At 28.8% G+C, this 20,530-nt stretch overlaps 1 protein-coding gene across 3 annotated transcripts in view; it reads right to left on the bottom strand.

Moving 5' to 3' along the window:
• The window catches only part of LOC112692671 (LIM homeobox transcription factor 1-beta-like), a 34,515-nt gene extending 13,985 nt beyond the window's left edge, over positions 1 to 20,530 (bottom strand). For 2 of the 3 annotated variants that reach the window (XR_003149425.1, XM_025567408.1), the window contains exons 1-2: positions 20,329 to 20,530; positions 12,011 to 12,269 (exon numbers count right to left, since the gene is read on the bottom strand). Coding sequence is in view for 2 of the 3 variants with exons in the window: in XM_025567408.1 (XP_025423193.1) it covers positions 12,011 to 12,258 (248 nt within the window). In the remaining variant the exon portion in view is untranslated. Of the gene's footprint in view, positions 1 to 12,010; positions 12,270 to 20,324 lie in introns of all 3 variants that reach the window. The other variant, XM_025567409.1, reaches the window with a different exon arrangement.

The following is a 20,530-nucleotide window of genomic DNA, read 5'->3' as shown; positions in this document are numbered from 1 at the left end:
ATATATATATATATATACATTACAACTTCTTTCCTTTATAGATTTATTACTGGAACAAACGACTCCCTTTAAGACCGTAAAAAAGAGACCAAAAACTTTTAGCCACAAACTGCGTCCACCAATAAAAAGAAAAAACGATAAATGGCACCAAGTTTTTATGTTGACAGTTAAATATATAACCTATGGTAAATGATAATATATATTACAAACATTACTTTAAAATACAGAAAATTAAAAAAAATTAAGTATTTAAGTGCAAAAGTAATCATTATTAAAATAAATAAATAATTATTTTATATATGATAAAATAAATATACGAGTAAAGTTATTAATTTTAGTTTTTTTTTTTTTTTTTTTTAATAACATTTACATATTATAACCATAGCAAATTATCACGTATGTAAATATGATATACACTACAAATATATTACTATATTTCAAAATAAAATTCTTAGCTGCTAAATTTAAATTTAAAAAATAATAAATAATACATTTTCCGAATCTATAACAATTTAAAATCTATCTTGGTATCTACTGTAGTGAGCCGGATTATTCTAACCTGGATTACTACACTACGTAGTATAATTTACCTCATGACTTATTTGTAGATTTCTTTTTAGTGATAGTTGATCCATTTGACCAGCCATTCTCAACCAGTCGTATGTATAGGAAATTGATGTGGTACGATATTATTATTGTGTTTAACAAAATTGAAAAGTGATAACACTGCATCTCGTTTACGCACATTCAAAATTTTTTACCTGAAAATTAACAATTCGTTTGCGCACAACGAAATCAGTCATTTACCTGAAAATAAATAACTCGTTTGCACACAACGACACATTCACACACATGACACGTTAAGTTTCAGTAGTTATGGACTATGGATATGGACGGTATAGTGGTGACTATTGTGTTGACGACGTAAACTTTAATATGACGTAGAAATTTCTAATAATTTTGAATCTCGTTGAGGAAAACAATGTTTTAATATTGATAATTATAAATTTTGTAAATACCGTGTTTTAATGAGTGGATGTTCAAATTTTAGATGCACTAAGAAAAAATGTCCTGCGAGTGTTATTGTTAATTAAACAAAATAATAAAAGTAACCAACTTTCACAATTACGAGGAGTATAATAATCAACGATAATAAGCAAACAAGTTTTGACACTAGGGATTTTCGTCACAGGTAGCCAAAATATATGTGCGCAATCGGGTTGTACATTTTTGCGCAAACGAGTTATAAAAAAGGTAAATGTGCGCAAACGAGTTGTAGCCCGTGATAATCTGGATAAAAATGTCATGATTTATAAGAAAACTCTAAGTAAAAATATATCTCAACATTTAAAACCATTTTTTTTTTCAATATTAAATATATGTAGCGATAAGGTTAAGTTTTTAAATTAATATATTACTACTTTCGCGAATAAAAAAATCGTGGCAATATAATATTGGTTTAGTAGGTATTTACTGTGTATTATATAATATTAAATTATATATTTCTGTATTACAATACAACACGTAAAAAAAATCATATTTATTAATCCGGTTAATATTCTGTTCTTTTTAAATGCAATTTCCAGGACCAACGCATATGGAATAAAAACATTCTTGATTGCACAACAAGATATATGTTTAAATAATTTTATACTGTGGTTAGTAGGTCACTTGTTACAATGATGTCATTGATTAATATGATTGAAATTATGTGTTTTGAAATCAGAGCATATTTCAATCAAACATAGTTATATTATAATAAAATATGAAGAAGTAAAAACCCACAATCAATATTTGGTTACAGACGAATTTGAAGTGGCACAATATTTAAATAGAAAAAAGATATTTGTTTTCAAGTATTTCAAGTAAGTTCAAACACCGAACACAATGGTATATCTGCTATAACAAATAATACATAAAAAATAAAAATAGTGCGAAATATAGGGTGATACACAGGAGTCGAGTGAGATACATGAAAAAGGTGACTGATTTAAGTAACTATAATTATTATTCTCATACGTAATAAAATGTACTATTAGCTTCAAAAAGCAATTCAAAATGAAGAAGGGACAGGTGGATCAGTTTGTATTTTTAAACATAGTTTATATTAGTATAGGAGAAAGGTTAGATACCTTATGATTTTATAAGATCATAATTATAATAATTATCAACTTATGATGTTCTAATCGGGTTGATTCGACTAACTTTAACTAAAAAGAAAAAATTAAATTCATTTTTTGGACTTTGATTTAATTAATTTAACAATAACATTCAAAATTATTATTACAATATGTAAAGAATATTAAAATCCAGTTAATTTTTCAACACCTTATGCGGTTATTATTTTTATACAACAAAATTATTAATATCGCTTAGTTGAAATTTACTAAATTACTAGAACGATTTAACGAATTCGTTAAAATATCTCCAATATCCATCCCATTGTAATTTGGGCAAACGTAAATTGTGCCCGGTATTTTACAGGTACAAATTTCTGTATAGTAAATTGCTCCTAATAGAAAAATAATTTTTATGATAGTCATTTAATATTACCTAGATATCACAAGGAGGCAACAATCACTGTCCTCCAAAAAAAATTTTTTGGTTTACTTGAAATGAATAAATTAATTAATAAAAATAGGAAAATTAATTTTTTTTTTTAAATATTTTTTATTAAGTTAAAAATGTTAATGATAAAAAATACAGTTATAAGTTATCTTCATAGTAATGAGACATCATCTTCACATATTCAGCCCTCGTAATAGTGTTTTCATTGTATTGTTGAATATATTTTTCCATTTTTTTAAATTCTTTTTTTTTGATTTGATGTTTTGAAATATAAGAACAAATGAAATGTATGAAATGTATGGACCTATAATGTTCATTTATGCTATTAATTTTTATATAAATTTCAGATTGTAACTGTAATATTTTATCCATAAAATTATAAATTTGAGGTTACTTAGATAGTAGATACTATAGGCGCAATTTAACTATACCTATTTTAGAACCGAAAAAAATTCCTGGTGCAATTTACTATAGTATTTTTACTACCTATTTAATGTGGGCGCCCTGTAATTTTGTAATACTTATAAAAATACTTTGTGACTTCTCAAATATTTAAAAAACTGTTGTTGAATTCAATGGACAAGTTGTGGAAACTTGTATACTCATAATGTATTAAAATCAAAAGTTTTATAATTTTCAATTATAAAAGTAATTGAGGATTTTGGTTAAATTTTTTCAAAATTTAAACAATGCCTTTTTAATTAAAACAAAAAGACATATTGTAGTAAAAACAATACATTTATATAGTTTTATTCAGCATATAAAGATATACATTTATTGAAATATATAGACTTCGATCAAAGTATTGCTAAAAATATATAAATTGTTATGAACAAAGTATCACTTATAAACAACATTTGCACACCGATAATACTTATATTATACAAATAAAATGTTATACTATCCGTATGTGCTTTCAAAGTCAAAAAAAAAAATTAAATCAATGCAATAGATGTATACGTTATAATTACAATAATAATACTCTGTATACCTAATATGATAAAATGAAAACGCGTTTAATGAAATTCATGCAGCACCCTAGACATCGAAAGATCGTATTTATTAATTCGTATTACGTCAAAAAGGGGTGAAATTCATACGTATCTCCATACAGTATATTATTTATGCGTGCGTATACGCATACCCTCCACGCATTACGCGCGCGCGCTGTGCACCTCTGTCTTTCTCTAATGGCAATTCAATGGTTATAAATGCCTAGCGCTAGCCGTTCCCTGTCAGCCGTTTATTAGCATAATATATATATATCACCATATGTATGAGTAAATGTGTGCGTGTGGAGCGCATTTTTCCCCTTTGTATGTGATGTCGACGACAGTCAAAAAAAAAAAAAAAAAAAAACAAAAAACAATGAGTTCTGCGGTAGCCGAATGTATTGTGACGACCCTGGGGCAGGGGAAATAGAACGTGACTTCGATTGCGGGAACCCATTCATATATATATATATTTATATATATACATTTTTATCACTCCCTACTATTTATAGGGATTGAAAAAACACGTGTTTTACGCACAGAGGGTAGATGGGGGCGTTCGTGGACACTATATATGTATACACATGGTAGTGCTACGTCACGGAGACGCAATTCATTGAATTACAGCGTGTAATTGCGTAATTGATCGTTTTCGGATTGACGTTAACGAGGCGGCGGACTGAGTGCTTAGGGTACTAAGTTCGACTATTCGATCTGTTACGATAATCTATAATGGTCCAATGTCTAGTCGTGTGGCTTTATGGTCGGCGGTATGTATCGCACACGAATTATCAATATTTCTATCATAATATAAATTATAGTATATTACAAGTATACGTACTGTAATCACGATTAATAATCATAGGCGCAACTATAAAGGGCTTGGGGAGGTTAGCACCCCTAAATATTTCAATAGCCCTCCCAGATGAAAAATATTGAAGCACTTCTTAGCAACCTTAAGTATAGATTCTCCAAAGAAAGTTTACTCATGGCAAGCTCAGTTGACTGTTTTATTAAAATGGATTTTGTTGAAAGCTTATATTTTATAAATCATTACAAGATTAATATTATATTTTTTTCTAAATTAATTTATTGTAATATTTAATTTTTTTTAGTATGTTTTAATAATAGGTATTCATGCTTTAATATCAGAAATGACTATAGCAAGAAACTGCATGGGAACTATTAAACCTGATTTCAATATCAATGATATTAGTAAAGTGATTGAAAACCATGTTTATCCCATTCTGAATAAGTTGTGACAAGTATCAATAAGTATTCCCTTAATTAAGCTCAGCTACGTGCAAAAGATCATTTTCTTTTATGAGGCGTATCAAAAATTGGTTACGAACCAGCTACATGAACCGTTTTACAAATTTGGCTGTTCTGAATATTGAGAGAGATGTTGTTAACTCAATAAATAATGCAGATATTTTAGAATTGTACTGTACTAAAGACAGAAAATTTGTTAAATTTGTTAAAAATTAAATTTTAATTTTAGAATTGAATTTGTATATATGTGTTATTAACTTGTGAACTACGGTGGATTTGTTTGAGGGGGGGGGGGGTGATAATGAAAACTAGCCTTGCTAAAATATAAACGGAACCTATAATATTTAGTATTAATAAATTTTGTCTGTATTTAAATTTATTTGACGGGGTGGGAGCATAATCACTGCGGGTCTGTGTTGTCTTTTCGCTAAAAAGCCCCCCTCAAAAAATAAACCCTAATTGTACCTATGTTAATAATATGTTAGCCGAATAATTATACAAAATTAAACTGAAAATGAAAATAAGTAATCGTAGAGCAAACATTTTCTTCAAACGTGTCTTTAGTTAATAATTGAAAAAAAAAAAACTGGAGTGAAATTTTCTAATCAAAATTATTAAAGTAAATTTTTTGGTTTCTAATATAACTAAAATGAAACTGATGGTATTTTAGTATCGTTTTTTTATTTTATTTTATTACCTATGAATTATTTGGATATAGTTCTAATGATATTTAACTCTTGATTATAAATTGAAACTAAATTGAAACCAGTTAATCGTAAATATTTAATATAATACATCCACAAGAAATTTATTTTTATTGATATAATTTGGAATGTTCTACAATACTTCGCTATTATTCAATTAGCATTTCTGTTAAATTCGTATAAGTCAATTTATTTAACACCTTTTTTTTTTTCATTAATTTGTAAAATTTCAATATCGAGTTATTATCAATATCTAGTTATTTATTCACTTTTACTTTATAGTAATGTTCTAAAAGCAAGATTTTTTAAATAATTTAAAATCTTTTAAGCTTTTAATTTATTTTTAAAATAAGTAGTACTCAAAAAGTTACTTGAAAATGAAAACAAAGCAGAAAAAACGTAAATATAGTGAAATAGAAAAACTAACAAATCGAAAACTTCAACATTCAAATTATAATGCAACTGAAATTCAAAATCAATTATCTGATATTTCCTTGAGTTCATCGTCGTCATCGTCAGATTTTGAATTCACACAATGCACTTGTATACCAATGACATTATCAGAAAAAAAAAAGGGGCCGCACAAATTTCATTTCTCTAAAGCTTGTTGCTGCATTAGATCGATGTAAATTAAGTGTACGGGACTCAGTTTATATTATTCAAGCAACAGATGAAGCATTGGGTAACAATGTTGATAGTTTGGTTATAAATAAATCATCTATACATCGATGTCGTGATGCTTTACGAGTTGAACGTGCCAATAAAATTAAAACCAATTTTCAAAGTTCTATTCCTAGTTATATAACTGTAAACTGGGATGGAAAAATACTACCAACGTTAAATGTTAGAGACTCAGGTATTGATAGATTTTCCGATTGTTTTAACCAGTAAGAATCAAGATTTGTTTATTGGTATCCCAAAGTTAGAAAAAATCAACGGGAAAAGAACAAGCTAATGCTATATATTATGCATTAGAAAATTGGGGCGTAACAGATATTGTTCAAGCTCTATGCTGTGATACCACCGCTTCAAATACAGGGCGTTTAAATGGTGCATGCGTTTTATTGGAGCAAAAATTGGGAAAAGACTTACTTTACCTACCATGTCGCCACCACATATACGAAATAATTTTACGTGGCGTTTTTGAAACTGTACTTCCTCATACAACGACAAGTCCTGATAACCCACTATTCAAAAAGTTTCGAAACAATTGGAATAAAATTGATATTAGAAATATAACTTCTGGTATAGACGACCTTGAATGTTGTACTGCTTTAGAAGATGTACGAAATAATATTCTCCACTTTTGTCGAGCTATGTTGCAAAATAAATGTTAAAGAGATGACTATAAAGAATTACTTGAGCTATCTATAACATTTTTGAATGGTAATTTGGACAACAAATTTAAAATACGTCCACCTGGAGCAATGCATCAAGCTCGCTGGATGAATAGAGCTATTTACTGTTTAAAAATATATATTTTCCGAAATCAATACTCTTTATCAACCTCTGAAAAAAACGCTATTCGTGATATTTATGGGAAAGAAATTGCATGCTCGCTAAATGTAGTAAATGACACAGCGGAAAGAGCAGTTAAACTTATGGAAGATTTTCACGGAACTTTAACCAAAGATGATAAGAAGTCTGAGTTGCTATTACAATGTATACAAGAACACAGAAGACTATATCCTGATTGTAAAAAGGAAACATTGAAAAAACAATTTTAATTAATAAAAATTCATAATATAATTTTGAGAAAATAGTACTTTCATACACAAAATTCAATATATCTTGTAAATTATAATAAATAAGAAGAAGTATGTAAGAACATAATTTATAGACAATTTTATTATATTTAAAATATATTCTGTAACAAGTTTTAATTTTCCTAATTGTAAATGAGTTATATATGAAAATGTAAAATATATCATTAAATTATTAATGAATTAATATACTCAAATTTCAAATTCAAGTCGGCACGGGTTAACCTTAATAGATTGACTTAAAACTTTTTGTAGTTCGTTTTTGTAGGCATATACACAAATTAAGTGGGTGAGACCAACAAAAATGCAAAAAAAAAAAAATTTAAGGAACACCCTAATGAATACTTAATAATAATTAGTAGTTATATTTTCAATATATTTGCATTATAATATTTTTCAATTACAAATTGAATTTTAAGTATATAAGTATTATGGAGGTTATTTTAAATGATTAATGACTGACAATATACAAGCACCTTAAAGTGAACGACATGAAATGTCATGACAGTTTATGAAAACCTGCTGAATATTACCGAAATGAGCAAACGAATAGAACAAACATATTCAAGTTCCCCTCAATATCGTAACGTTTAAACATTTGAAAACAACAACGTCCGATTTAAATTTTTATGATATAATCTTAACTTATTTTCTATGTTCTATAGGAATGGACTTCCAATTTTAGTTAAGCTATTTAATAAAATTAAGATATAAATTGTTTGTATTTTAAAAATATTAATATACGAATTAATGAATAATTAAGAAAAATAATAAAATTGTGATTTTTATAAAACTTATGGTACAGAAGCCTAGAAATTTAAAATTTTTTTTAAAACTAAAATCGAAGGACTAGAATTAGGTTAATTGTATTCCTTGATATTGGTCTAAAAACGTGAAAATAATAGGCTGCTCAAACGCCCTTAATGCTATTTTTTCTATAAGTACTCTTCATATTGAATTTATTACTAAATAAACATTAAAAGATTACAAAATGTGTATCGCAATCCTATTGTATTGTTAAATAATAATTGTATAGTAAAAGGTTAAAAAATTATTGTATGGAACTATCAATAATAAGTATACCAATCCATTTTTAAAATGTATGAAAATAAATATAATAAAAGTATTTTATGCCACCTTTAATCGTGTATAATTTGTTTATAATATCTTACCTCCCTTTTTTAGAGAGAAAAGGAGAAAAGCTGTAGAAGTTTCTTTTATACTTGTTTTTAATTTTTATTTGAAATTTAATGTCTGCAAACAAGGCTAATCTGGGAGGTCTAGGGTATCTGGACCCCCCCCCCTGAAATTTCTTCAATATTTTACGAATATTTAAAATACTTATTTATTTTTAATAACAACATAAATATTTTCAGTCAAAAATGACTTAAGCTCCAATTAATCATTGACTGCTTTTAATTTTATATCATAATATCATATGAAAATATGATATTAATTTTAGTAAAAGAAGATTAAAACTTTTTCTCTGTATTACATTAATGTTTTAACTGAAATAAATTGTGCCACGCGTTGTTTTACCTCCTTGTTGATCAAAAACAAATTGAAATCGTGACTTAATTTTGATCCATTAAAAAAAAATTTAAAAACATATTTATATAAGATGTTACTATAGGCGAACAAGTTTAGTTAACAGAAATATACCTATTAACTCTTTCTGTATCACTTGAGACATATTTTGTTTTTAATAATTTATTTGTTTTTTTTGTTTTCTTAATGACTATTATGGTGCACATTTGTACCTTTGTATGGATTATCTTTGGCGAAAAAAAAAATCAAATAATATTATTTAGTATTTACACGCAATAGGTTAGGAGTACAGGCCTATTTTATAATATTATATCGGACGTAATTATTTTAGAACTACAGGCTCAACTCAAATGATTTGGGTTTGTTAATTGCTTTAAGTAATCCAAATACCCAATACAATGTCACGGCTGTAAGTAAATAATATAAAGACAAAAAAGGAAAAAAAAATATAGTCAAGTACCACATTTAACTATCGTAGTGATTATCACATAAACAATATGAGCTGCCGAGTACCGACAAGCAATAATTCATTATTTTGTCTCTATTGTGATATCGCACAGCCCGTTATTGTACAATAACAATAATAGCGTCAATAACCTGGTATTATCACGTCACTGTTTCGGTGACGGAAACTCATGCAGTGTACAGCAACTTTATTATAACACTGTCTATCTAAACCGAATAATGGAATCGCGTTATAATCAAAGGTGATGTCATAAACCTGCGACTTTCCTGGACAAAAATAATAACCGCATAATTTAGTCTATATTATGCATCGGTTGGAAAGACAACATTTCAATTTTCTTATTAAAAGAAAGGTATTAAAAGAAATCACGGGATTTGAACTTGCACTCCTGTCCATCACAGATGAAACCACTACGCGCTGGGACACGAACAAAATGGTCCTTGGAGCGGGAATAGGAGGACTATATAACGCTACTACCTAGTCAACTTTGTACGTCATTAAGCGATGGGCAGACGTATCTGAACATCTTCTGTGATGGGAGAAAGCTATGAATACATCGAATATGCTGTTTCGAACCATATCTGGTGGATCCTCTTAGTTTACCGAACTTTGAACCATCGATCGCTGCAGTCGCAGCGAAAATCTGGTGGTCGGTTGATACCGGCCGATGGATGAAAATATGACTGGATTCGTCACCAAGGTCGTCGAAGACGTTTCGATTTAATCTTGACTGTACCTTTTGAATCGATCTCTAGATTGGGCGAGCCCTATTTTCCCTGTAGTCTCTAAGGTGCGATAGAGAACCGTTCACACGGTAGAGCGGTGTCATTACTTGCAACCATCTCGATCTTTGTCTAACCAGTGATGGTTTATGAATGGTACACCGGTAGATCGGTCATAGAGGCGTGTCAAGAGATTCATCTGCACGTCGGCCGATATTGTTTGACTCAGTCAAATAGGTTGAACTCGTCGGGACTCGTTCAGAGGTGCGGAAAATCCGGACATTACGATGTCATTGTGATATTAGCCAAACGGCAGGTTGATGTTGGCCTTAAATAAAGCGGTGCAAGAGTGACCCCGGTCTGTCGGGGGATATTCGTGAACTTCTGCGGCTCGTCAGTAGCTCTCAGAGCTAAATTGCATAGCACAAAAATCAGAAATATCAGATTTTTTTATTCTCGGTTAGGTAAGTTAGTTGATTCTAAGCGAATTTTACCAGCAGTTGGACAATTTCAAAAGTAGCATTACCCTCCACGGGTGCTTAAAGAAGTAAGATGTGGTGTATCCATGGTTCAAGACATTGATATTGACGAAAAATATTTGGTGTTCTGTAATCGCGGCGCCCCCAAGATATCAGACGTGTTTACAGGTGCCTCGTCGGGGTGGTCGTTCGGCCGATGACAGTGGGGGTGGAGTGCGTGATGAAGTCGACGCGGCCGCGAATTCAATAAACGGCGAGCGCATGACGGTGGCGACAACGGGACGGTGCGAACGAGGTGGGCATTAGTAGCACCTCGAGGGTCACTCGCACTGAAGTCGAAAAGCCCCGCGGCCACGCGCGCGCCCCATAAACGGCCCGATGTCTAAATGTGCCGCGCGCGTGCGAATCAATCGCGTACGGCGTGCGTGCGATTAACCGCCACGCGCGAACGCTAAGGCGGCCGCGGTGACGCGCGCGTGTACGATCATTATTGTCGCGGTCGTTCGAAAACCGCGTGCGATGTGCTAGTACACAACCGTGTCCGTTCGCACGCGGTTTTGTTCCTCGGAACCGGTACAACGTTTAATTGCCCGGGCGGCGTTGCAGCGACGGCCGTACGATTAGCACCGGGTAGACCCGCCGCCGTCACGTTTATGCTTGCGATGCATTTACTCGTATACCGACGGTTCCCGAACTCGGGGTCGCCTATATTTCCATTGCGGGTCGCAAATAATTAATTAATTGACATATTTTTACGTTTTTTATTTCATTATTAGTTTTTTTTTTTAATAGTGTAAAATTTAAGTTTAATTGTTGGAAAATTTAACGTCGAAATACTGATTGTTATACGGAATATTTTATTTTCACTGTTTTATATTTTTTTTTATTTTTTTTTTTTATAAAACGTTTAACTTTAACAAAAACTGGCGAACATAATTTACCTTTATGAAATCAAGATCTTTTGGTTCTCGAACGTTTAATGCGATGCAATGTGGTCACAGTACAAAAGTTTACTTTAACACTTAGGTGTCCAATAGCCTACTAATAGAAAAATCCTTAGTCGAGTTTCTTCTATCTTATACAGTCGATACATCACTGTGTTCAGAAATCCTATTCTGAAGAAATACTGAAAATTATTTTCATTATGTTTTTAAACAATACAATCCTTACACATTTAATATTTTTCGCCAATTTTATTATAAATTAAATGTATTTATTTTTTAATTAATTCATATTAATTTACAATTTATTATTTGATAATCTTAACTTGCCTATCCATGTCATATTATTTTTGGAAAATTAGTAAGTTTTGTGCGTCATGTGTTTGTTTAGAATCCAAACATTAAACACATGTTCTGTACCTTAACTGATGTGTAGAAAATTTGTTATGCATGCGTTAGTATAATTAAATCCCAAATTCAGGTTTTTTTCTAAATATTACAAGTACTTTATAGAATGACATTATGCTAGCTAATAATTTTTATTTTTCCACTCACTTGTCATAATCCTGACGGCAATAGAGTTTTGCGTTCCAAACAAAACACGACCGATCAAGCTTCAACGCACACGTCGAGCACTTGAGGCATCGTTCGTGGTAAGACCGACCGGACACTCTCATTATGTATCTATCTACGATTTTACATTCGCATTTAGCGCAGACGGCAGACACTGTCGCCGATTCTGATGCGTCGTCTCCGTAAATTGGTTCCATTTTCATTTTAACTACGCCCAAAGCCGTCTTCATCTCGATCCCTTCGAAAAAAGAACAAAAATATTAATTTAAACGTTGTCGAATAAAATATTATTTTATGTTTTACACACCCACAAAGCACTATTAAAAAAAACATACGCGTACCAATAGGCTTAGTCTAAATTCTCTAAATTCTACATGAATTAAAAATAATTTCAAAGATTATCAAAATAACATTCAAGTTTCAATGTTAGTTATTGTAATTAATTTATAAATACATATATATACAGTTGGATCACCTTAATCCGAACACAGGCTGATCCGAAACACGCGATAATCCGAATGGGCTTGAGAATTATCGATATATTATATGTACATGTACCTATATCATAATAATAATACATATAAATTGTACATCACACGTTTATATACGATTAAATACGACGAATATGTTCGATAATTGTGTGTCATATTACATAGTGAGTAGTTCACACCTTGTGTTTCAAATTAATTTGTTAAAATGGCCCCTCGTAAACATGTAACGTTAAAATTACAAGATAAGTCAGAAGTGATAAAGCTGATAATAAAAAGACCAGCTACAGTGCCACCTCAAGACGATTTGGAATAGGTGTATCTACCATCAGTGACATAAAAAAGAACAAGAACAAAATAGAGAAATTTATCAGTGAAACCGAAAATAGTCAGGTAAGCGTAAAAAATTGAAACAACCAATATATCCGAATGCCGAGAGTGCGGTTTTCATGTGGTTTATTCAATAAAGACGTTTACACGTTTCACTGAATGATGAAATGCTTTGTGAAAAATCCCGATGTTTTCACCACCAGTTCTCAAAATCACCATGCTTATAATGCGTGCAAAGATTAGTTAGACAATGTCAAAAAGCATAATTGGATTAAGCGTCTAAACAATTCTGGCAAAATAACTTTTGAGTGAAGAGGACTCCATTAAACCATTTCAGGAAAAGCTTGAACAATTTATCATTCAAAAAAAATTTTAAATCAGAACAAATTTATAATGCTGATAAATCTGAATTGTTTTGGTGATTGTTGTCTGACCACATTTTAGTGTCATTTATAGAAAAGATTGCTCCCATTAAAAAAATTATGAAAGAACGGATCACTTATTTAGCTTTGCACTAATGCAACTGACAACCGTAAGCTTTGTTTAATTGTTGTGGGAAGAACTCATAAACCTCATGCATTTAAATCGGTTGCACTTCCTGTGTGCTACCGTCAGTGTTGGAAATAAATAATGCTAATGTTATCAAGATAAGGATGAAATATAATATGTCCAAATTCATCTAGATAAAGATAAAAGATAATTTCATTTTTATCTAAATAAAAAAAAAGATACTTTCAAAAAATTTTATTTTTTGGTCAATATTTCATATTCTAATAATATCTATGAAGATTAAATTATAATCAGGGGCGTATTTAGAAATGTCTTATAGGAGAGGGGGCACAAACAAAAAGTTCAAAGTATACATAGTTATAACTTTTCCATCTCAAAAAACTATTGTTATTCATATACAAATAATCAAAATACAAGTGTTTAATAGAAACATAACATTTTATTACACAAATTCATAATAAAACATATTTTTAAATATAATTTTTGTAATTACAATAACTGAAGACGTCTGGGGTGTTTATTAGCATATGTATCAACTACTTCTTCAGGTTTTATAATTATTTCAGGGCGTATATTAAGCAATGCTAATCCGTTTAATCGGTAGTATCATATTAACATGATATATTGATATTCCAGTATTTCACCATGTGTCCGTGCGTAAAAAATAAGAGGGCCTACAATAATAAATAAAGCATAAAATACGGTGAATGAGGGGAGGGCATGGGTCCCATGGGCCCACCCCTTAAATACGTCTCTGATTATAGTTATTATTATTAATAGGTACCTAGGTGTTTAATGTTTATTGTAGTAATGTAGTGTACCATTAAGCAATATTTATATCTATATAATGTACAATATTTAATGACAGTTAATCACTAAAATTTTACCACAAAAAAAAAATGAAAATTGCTCTGGATAAATATACATAAAAAATTATTTTAAGTTAACAATATTGTTTTCCATATAGTATTAATTTAATGATTTTCATTATTTTATAAGTAGTTACGACATTACGGGTTTCAAGAGTGAAGTAATAACTATTCAGCGTATAAGTTACATGTGTATACTAAATTCAAATACCTGCTATATTTGAAACTTCCATGGAAAAATATTAAATTAAGTTTAAAAATACTAAAAATATTTTCCAGACATGAAAATACAAATAAAATGTCATACCAAGAAATAATAATTACTTATTAATAATAAACAAATTATGATTATGAATACAAAATGTATTTGTTCTAATGGACTGAAGATAACGTGGAAATATACAAAGAACTAATTCCTGTTGATGGAGTTCCTAATGTTGTTTAGACGTTTGAAGGACAAGGCGATACGGATAAGACGTAAGGAATCAGTGTTAAAAAAATAACTCAATATTTTAAATAACTTGGTATGTAATTGTATACACTTATAAATTAATAATAGTTATAATTGTATTCATTGTCTTTTTCAACTATTTATAGATAAATAAAAATAAATTTTAGAATTCGATTGCACAAAATTTTTTTTTTTTTTTATCACAGGTAAATGATGACTCTTTATCTCATTTGGATTAGGGTGACCTTACTGTATATAATATTATATATTATAATATATATTTATATTAAATGTATCACACCAAATTTACATAAATAATGTTGGATTATTAAAATTTTTATAATAATATATCAACTGTCTTAGTTAAAATCTCAAATATTTAGTACTGATTATTGACAGTGTCAAATTTAAATAATTCTTATGATCAGGGCTCGGGAATTAAAGCATTTGCTTATTTCTATGGATTAACTTAAAATGTAGCAGAGTGCTATAGAAGTGTATGTCTAGTTATAACACATACAATTATGAAATTTGAAAGTGCCTTTTTTAGCTTTTTTCAGCGATTTTTCAAAAAAAATGCTTATTTCCAGCTTTTCTGATTATTTTTGCTTATTTGAACAGTTTTTTTTACGTTTTTATAGTTTTCTCCTTGATAAAATTAAAAATTAAAAATAATTCTCATCTTATCTATGTTGTCACGTAGTTCATCGCCGTTCAAGGCATCGGTGTATGGTTAACAAAGATATTCCAACGTTGAAAATAGAACATCAAGAACAGAGAGAACAGTTTATATTTTATTTTTCAGAAAATGCCTTAGAAAATTCATAAAATCCTTAAAGTCTTGAAAGTGTAGATTTATTTTGATTGCGTTTGATTTTTTAGTTAGAATTTTATAGTTTTTTTTTTTTTTATAAATATTTTTGCTTAATTTAAAATTTTTTAAATGCTTATTTTAGTGCTTATAATAAATAATAATATAAAGCGCTTTTTTAAGTGCTTTTATTTATGATTTTAAGTGCTATAAGTCCCAAGCCTTGCTTATGATTCTTCAATTTCATTAATTTCTCTGATTAAATGGCTAAAACTTTTATCGAATTTCATAAAAAATTTTCAAACCTTTAACTTTAATTTTTCTTTTTTTTTTTCTTTTGTTAATTATTTTCACACATCTTAAAATATGAGATACACGATCATTTAAAACAAAAATAATTTGGCATAATATTAAATAAAAAATAAGTAAATTAATCAATTACACAAGTACCTATTAGTGATGGAAATGAAATCCGGATTTTGAATTTTAGAATTTAAAAATCGGAGATTTGGGTTTATTATTCCGAATTTCTGTATTCTAATTATATAACTTTCATTACACCTCTTATTAGTCGTTATTTCAATTATCGGACAAGATGATGATGATCTAAATAAGATTTCTTAATAATTGGTAAACACTTCAAGTCTTACGTACCATTATTTTTGGAGATACAACTAATAGGTAATAACTAAAATTAATTTTATGATATCCGACTTATATATTTAACATTACACAAAAACTTGTATATGAGATTCTTAATTAGTTTAAGTCAAAATATCATTTAATTTTGAGAATGTTTAATTATTTTATATTTACTATAAAGAGTTCTTGAAAAAATACTAATTCAATGTTTGCAAATCCAAAATCCGGATTTTAGAATCCGAAATCCGGGTTTACAGTAAAATCCGGATTTTAAAACTTTAGTGAATCCGGATTTTTCCCATCACTAGTACTTATATAATACATAATATATAAATTACCTTATGATAACTCGATTGATTCATCAGTCCAAAGTCAGTAATCAACTAAATTTAATATAAATTAAAAGTCATCATACATACTAACAGTAAATATGTGTAAGATTATTTGAAGATAAAAATTATTTAAATTGTTATGCAATAATACAATTGTATAATTGTCCATTATATGAATGGAAATTAAATAAATTATAAAAACTAAACTTAGCAGCCACTAAGCATTCAAAAACCATGCATTATATTATAATTAATACTTAAATCAATTTGAAAATAAAATTTTAAAAATCCTTACATTATTTTTTTATTTGCAAGATTTTTTTATAAACATTATGTATTATTATTAATAATATTTATATAAAAAAAAAAAATGCATGTCAACAAATAATAAAAATATCTTTACAGTTTTATTTTTAAATTATATTAAGTATTGATTTCGTATTTTCTTGCATTTCAAAAGTTGAAACCATAATTGTATTTAAATAAATTATGGTTGTACATAAAATATGAACTTTTTTTATTATAAAAATACTTTTGTTTATATTTAGAATCTTTACTCTAGATTAGTACAACGATAAAATTATATATATTTCATATCTTATTTTAAATAATCATGACCCAACTAACAGTTTTATTAAATTTCGTACAACTAATTAATTTATAGGTATGTTCGAGTGCATTTGCCACATTATTGCTTGAAATTCTTTCATGGTATTTTTGGTTCATGCTGATGATGGCAATAAAATTCTTATTTTATTATACTCACGATGATCGTTATTGTAATAGAAAATATATTCAACTATGTTTTGAACACACGTGGCAAACAGTGCACGTGCGGTCCCCCCTTGTAATCCTTTAATACAGACGTCTACCCCTTGTATACATATGTGACTTTATTAATTTCATGCCTGCCTAAAGCTATGGCCGAATTTCCCCTCAAATGGTGATTGACATTTATTAAGTATTAGAAAATCAAGTTCAAAAGTAATTTCATCCGAAAAAATGTATAAATAAATACTAACCTACTTAAGTAAAATGGTTTTTTTCACGTTAAAAATGTTCATTGATAGAAAAATTAATCACATAATGTCTATACATATTTTTATTTTATCTTATTGAAATATATAATATTTTCAACGAATTATATATCATTCTGTATTCTATCCATATACCTAATCCAAAATAAAATATGTTCTAATTATAAAAATTGCCCAAAAAATAAAAATATTATTATTCAAAGTTAAATCCAAACATTAATTTAATGATAAATCTATCGATTTTAATTCTTAAACCATAAGCACTTTCTTTACTTAATCGAACCTAAACGTATTATTTATATTTTTTTTATTTATTTATTTTTTTTTTTAATGTATATTTATATGCATAATAAATATTTTATATTAATCGTTTATTTTCGTGTTAAAAAATATTTCAATGTAATCACTTTTTTCTCTTAAGTTATCAAATGAACTTTTAACTGAATAATGGATACTTATGTTTAACATTTAATACAATATATGTCTAAAGCTAATTTAAAATAAATATATTTTACTTCACAAAAAATAATATTTTTGAAATTTAATTTAACCAAAATCATTAATAAAATTACTATAATAATTTATAATATAAAAGTTTTAGTAATCTGTTTTTCATTAATCGATTTATACAAAGTTTTAATTTAAAATCAAAAATTGAAAAATGTTGAAAAAGGTATTTATAAGATATTTTAACAAAACCTTTAAAACGAAATATGTTACAATTAATAGACTTTATATAAAAAATCAGTGTAGTCTAGTTTTTTAAATAAATTACATGATGATTTATTTGAGTAAGTGTAATTATTTCAACAACTTATAAGTGAGTAGTATATTCAATTTGTGTTATAAAACTTAATTATAATTCAGTATGGTATAAAATAAAAATGAACCAGTTGTTTATAAATTATAGTTTTTTATATGGAAACTATATTTTGAATACTTTATATGCCTTTATTCTTAATAACCCTAATTTAATTTATTTAATCACTATATTAAATATATCGTTGATATTAAATCACATCAATATATTTCCTAGACTTTTTCTAAATTCAGTTTTTAAATCTATTCGAAAGTCAAACGCTTGTACTGTAACCGTAATATCTAATTGAAAAAAAATGTCTTCTATTTATCTATAGAAATATATATTTATATGTTACATGTGTATTCTAAGTACCTAAATCTTACAATAATTCAAAAAAAATAAATCGGAGATCAGAACAATTGTTCTGGTAAATAAAACGTAGACATACTCAGAAAATAAAAACACAAATCGTAGTAAATGATTGATAAGCAAATTAAAACTTCCTCCCTTCGCTCAGAATCTAATATAGTATAGTGTTTATCGAAGATAAATGTATTCAATTCGTGCGGTGTTATATATTAGTACAGTCGAGTTGCAATAACTCGAAGTTTAAGGAGGATAAAAATTCACTTCGAGGTATGTATTATTCGAGATATCTAACTAATTTATAGAGGAACAATTTTCTAGGGGAATAAAACACAATTTGAGTTGTCAAGTTTTTCGAGTTATCATGACTCGACTGTATTTGTAAAACCAAAAGGCAATTATATTTCAAGTGTAAGCAGCATATTGTATACATTCAGAAGGGGCCGACTTTTTAAGACTTGTGAGTTTTTCTAAGTTGTCACGATAGACAAAAAAAAAAAAAAAAACATTGTCATTGAGAGGAGCAAAACTATGTTTTATATACATGCATATTGCATGTTACACTTCCTTTATTTCTTCTATATAAAATATTAATAAGTCATAATAACTATAATTTTACAATTTTACATATGTGTATTTTAGTATATTTCTCATCATTACAAACGAACGCGATAAATATCATTATTTAATACGGAATATCCATTAGATTATGTACATATATCTACATAGTTACTTGCTACATACATTACCTACTTGATCTCGGTGTATAATTTCGTTTTTCATAGTTATTTATTACTATTGTTATTATTATATATTTGCTGCATTAATTTTTATTAATATAATTATTATATTTGTGGGTTGAACAAAAATATAATAATTTACAAAAACAAATAAATATTTAAACTTTTTCCTAAAACTAAACTGTACTGGTATATTAAAATTGTGGAATAGTGTGATCGAATCGCGGGTACATATGTACAATTATTCTTATTTTTATACGGTCAATTATTATTTTACTCATAGTCCGCTTAAGAAAACTGCAGCACACTTAGAGTGAGTACCATGCAAGTGATAGTTTTTGTTGTATCACAATAATACGGACGAACGATCGAACAGAACGGTTGTCGGTGTGCAGACGTACTTGGACATGTAGTTTCAGAACGACCGACTTGTGGTTCGAACTGCGTGCCCAGCCCTAAAATTGTGGGTAGTGTAAAAAATAAAATATGTGTTACAACATTTGAAAGAGTGTGATACAATCTTATCCAACGAGACCACAAAATCCGTTACTTGTACATGAACAAACGTTATAAAATCGTTGGATACAGAAAACTGTATGTCATTTCCAAAATACGTTCAAATAAAATCACAGAGCTATAAGCTCATGTATAACCGCATAGCACGCCTAGGGATACAGATAATCGTTTAAAATCAAACGTGTGGAACGAAAAACTTAAAAATGTGTACATCCTATTCTGCGCAATACGCGCGTACTCGCGTTATGCTGTAGTACACAACAGTGCACAACATTATACATGCAAAACACGCATCGTCGAACAGGTATACCTGCTGCTGCACGTACGTAAATGATTTTTGACGTTCGTTAATGTTGTTTTTTAAATGTTTTTAGTCCCTAACGATTTCTAATGTTTACGTACCTTTTTTTTTGCTCAGCGACGTGTCCACTATGCTATACGCTCGTCAGCGGAGTCGGCACACTGTTGTAAATACAAACGGAAAGCCGATATCAAATAATGGGTATTACTCTAGCGGGAAGAGTACGGCGTTGTGTAAAATGTACCGCGGTATATAGCGGAGCACGACTTGACGCGGCCGATGTACACGCGGGGTGCAGAGGGATTTT

The sequence above is a fragment of the Sipha flava genome, unplaced genomic scaffold (assembly GCF_003268045.1).
Source record: "Sipha flava isolate LNK unplaced genomic scaffold, YSA_version1 76_pilon_pilon, whole genome shotgun sequence".
NCBI lineage: Eukaryota > Metazoa > Arthropoda > Insecta > Hemiptera > Aphididae > Sipha > Sipha flava.
Note: the sequence above shows the minus strand (reverse complement) of the source record. Positions and strands in the feature narration are given on the sequence as shown.